Genomic DNA, 3,218 nt, shown 5'->3' on the forward strand with positions numbered 1-3,218 from the left:
TTCATGTCCTTGTGGTTTTTCTAGAAAAGGTAGCCTAGCGGTTAAGAACGTTGAGCCGGTACCCGAAAGGTCGCCGAATCGAACCTCCACGCCGACCATGTGCCCTTGAGCAAGGTACTTAACCCTAATTGCTCTTGTAAAAGACGCTCTGCTACATGTATCTTTCCCTTTATGTAGACAGACATCTTTAATAACATAGAAGGGAAATAAACCGCAATGACTAAAACACAGGGCTTCAAACAGATTTTTTTCCAGGTCAACTTCGGTTTATTTGTAAGACCATACTGTACATTGGCAGGTGATATGACATATATATATATAATATATATATATTGATCCATGTGGTCAGGTGAAAGATTATATTCTCAGTAAAGACCAATCAATCAAACAATCAATCAATCAATCAATCAAACAATCAATCAAACAATCAATCAATCAATCAATCAAACAATTAAAAAGCGCAGATCACAGTAGATACTTCTAGAAGAAAAGGATGAGACAATATATTATTTATTATTTTATATCCCGGGGGGGGGGGGGGGGGGGGGGTCATATCATATCAGCACAACATTTTCACATCATTTGATTGAACCAAATGATCTCAATTATGAAGAAGTGAATGCAGCATTGCTAGAATGTTAGCTCATCATAGACATTCTAGATATATTCATACTTTGTATAAAAGTAGAATAAACATATATTTGAACTTTGGTACATTTGACCTCCCTTCTTTTGGAACAACACAACTCTTATGACATGATGAGGCACTGGTACAGAATAGAAACACCACAACCGAGATGCTCAAAACATTCAATCATCTTGTAGAAAATGTGTTTTTCTTAATAATACATAATAAAATATATCCTCCAATCATTTAATTTACTACTATGCTTTCTACATTTACACAGAATAAACTAAGTCTTGATAATGAGTGTCAGCGAGGTGTTAACCACTTCGGAGCAGTGGATCGTTCCCCATTCAGACTGCTGCTGTCATCTCCTGAACCAATCTCACCTCCTGAAAATGAGAAATATCACCAGGTCAATATCTATTTAATGTGATATGACAACTGCAAATACTTCACAGAGATACACAGGCTGCATTTCTTTAACTGGGTTGCTTTTAATTGTGTCTTTGCATTAGTGCTACTCCACATTGTGTATCCAAAACATGCTCAAATGAATTTGCTGTTTTAGCTCTACAGTTTCTCAGACAAAGACGAGACCTTTCAACCCGGATTTAAAAGCACTGGATAATCTCCATTGGAAGTGCTTCATAGTCCAGAATCGGTGTCCCATAGGGTGGCTCTCACATTGAAGTATTTTCTCAATCTCTCACCTGCATTGGGGTGCTGTGTCTTCAGCTTGCTGGCGATTTTGGTGAAGAATTTGAAGGTGAGGCAGGCTCCTGTCTCTCTGTCACAGATACCTCCAGCTTTGCAATGGCATGTTTTACCACACCCTACCCCATAGGTTCCATACATGCAATCTGTAAGGAAGGGAATACCATTCAATGTTATTGCACTTGCAGGAGAGGGACATGATATGTACTTACAGTAGGCAATTAAATGATCATCCATTAGACAAACAAAGTACCGAGTGGGGATGTCAACGGGCCACAGATATGTATTTTCTATTCTATTCTGTTCTATAGGTCCATGATCCTTTGCTCTTTATCAGATCTGCATTATAGTGATGTAAGACTACATATTACAGTTCTCTTCACCACTATCAACATGAGCAGAAATAGTAAACATTCCAAATTCGAAAAACTTTGCATCCAAAAAGGCCACAGTGAAAGCTAAGCATAGCTTGATGTAAATACTCATATTCTACATGAAGCGTGTCATAGTAGGCGTCGTTTTCATTACGGTAACTTTTAGGAATGCTATGAACACAGAAACTATAGATCCCTTTGGAAAAACAGCAATGAAACAGTCAGGCTAAGCGTGAACGAAATGAAGCTTCCAGGGTTCCTTGGAATCGTTTTGGGAAGAATTAAACAGACGTAATAGTCAATATGTAACACAATATAAATAGGTATCACATGTATCTAGCCTGTTATGGCATATGTATGGACTATGTACAGATGAATCACACAATTTATGATGCGCAATTGCGCATTTGATGTGTCATGGTGAATATTAGCCTACCTTTGCAGATGCCATATTCATCTCCATAGTCGTCCTCATCTTTGTAGAACTCGCAGAATAATCCCGGTCCGCACTTGACTCCGTGCATCCCAGACACAGTGCGATAGCAGTGTTCCCCTCTGTCTGCCGCACAGACCTGGCAACAACCGCAGTCATCCAGCACCGTCCGTCTGCAGCGCTGCGTCAAGCCGCACAGATCCACATTGCACCGCTCCGGGCAGTTCACTGCGTACTTGACACTCGCTCCCCAAGCCTCAACATTACGCACTATGAATATGGAGAAGACTGTGAAAAGGAGAAAATACATCTTTGGATAAGATTTAGCAAGGGGCGCCTTGGATGTTCAGAAGAGCTGTTCTGGGCTGACGACGTCGCTGCTTGAATGGAGTGGCTTAATACACGAGGTTGCATGGTTATATCGGCTTAAAAACAAGTTTGTTTTTCCCCCACATGGTTTGCCCTCGTCAATTTCCTCAATCCGGTGTTGTCATCTAGTCTAGTTGCCAGCCTGTCCCCCTGTTTTAGAAATCCGGCATGGAAGTGGGAATTACACTCAACTGCCATCCAGGAATTGAAGTCTGTACAAACTGATGTCATAGTTTGTTTGTGTAGAGGAGACAGTAAGATGCCCCTTTGACCCCCCAAAGTTCCTGGTTCCTTACTTGACCCCAAGGAGACAGACAGTCAATCTAACACACACACACACACACACACACACACACACACACACACACACACACACACACACACACACACACACACACACACACACACACACACACACACACACACACACCTCACCCCTCTCTCTCTTTTTCTGTCCATCTGTCTGTCTGTCTGTCTATCTGCCTCTGTCTGCCCACCTGTCTGTATGTTTGTCTGTATATCTGTCCTTCTGCATGTATGTCTGTCCGCCCGCCCGCCCGCCCGTCCGTCCGTCTGTCTGTCTGTCTGTCTGTCCGCTGCCTGTCTGTCTGTCTGTCCGCTGCCTGTCTGTATGTCTGTCTGTCCATCTGTCTGTCTGTCTGTCTGCCTGTCCGTCTGTCTGTCTGCCTGTGTGCATGTC

General features: G+C 42.3%; 1 protein-coding gene across 1 annotated transcript; it reads right to left on the reverse strand.

Annotated features, from left to right (window-relative positions):
- Positions 1 to 242: 242 nt before the first annotated feature.
- Positions 243 to 2,984, reverse strand: esm1 (endothelial cell-specific molecule 1). The gene is made up of 3 exons (XM_020484452.2): positions 2,153 to 2,984; positions 1,339 to 1,488; positions 243 to 1,017 (listed from the first exon to the last, which is right to left on the reverse strand). Exons 1-3 carry the CDS (start codon positions 2,457 to 2,459, stop codon positions 935 to 937), a joined length of 540 nt encoding a protein of 179 aa, XP_020340041.1. The 5' UTR covers positions 2,460 to 2,984; the 3' UTR covers positions 243 to 934.
- Between the last annotated feature and the right edge of the window lie 234 nt (positions 2,985 to 3,218).

Source organism: Oncorhynchus kisutch, linkage group LG6 (genome assembly GCF_002021735.2).
Source record: "Oncorhynchus kisutch isolate 150728-3 linkage group LG6, Okis_V2, whole genome shotgun sequence".
NCBI classification, from domain to species: Eukaryota; Metazoa; Chordata; class Actinopteri; order Salmoniformes; family Salmonidae; genus Oncorhynchus; species Oncorhynchus kisutch.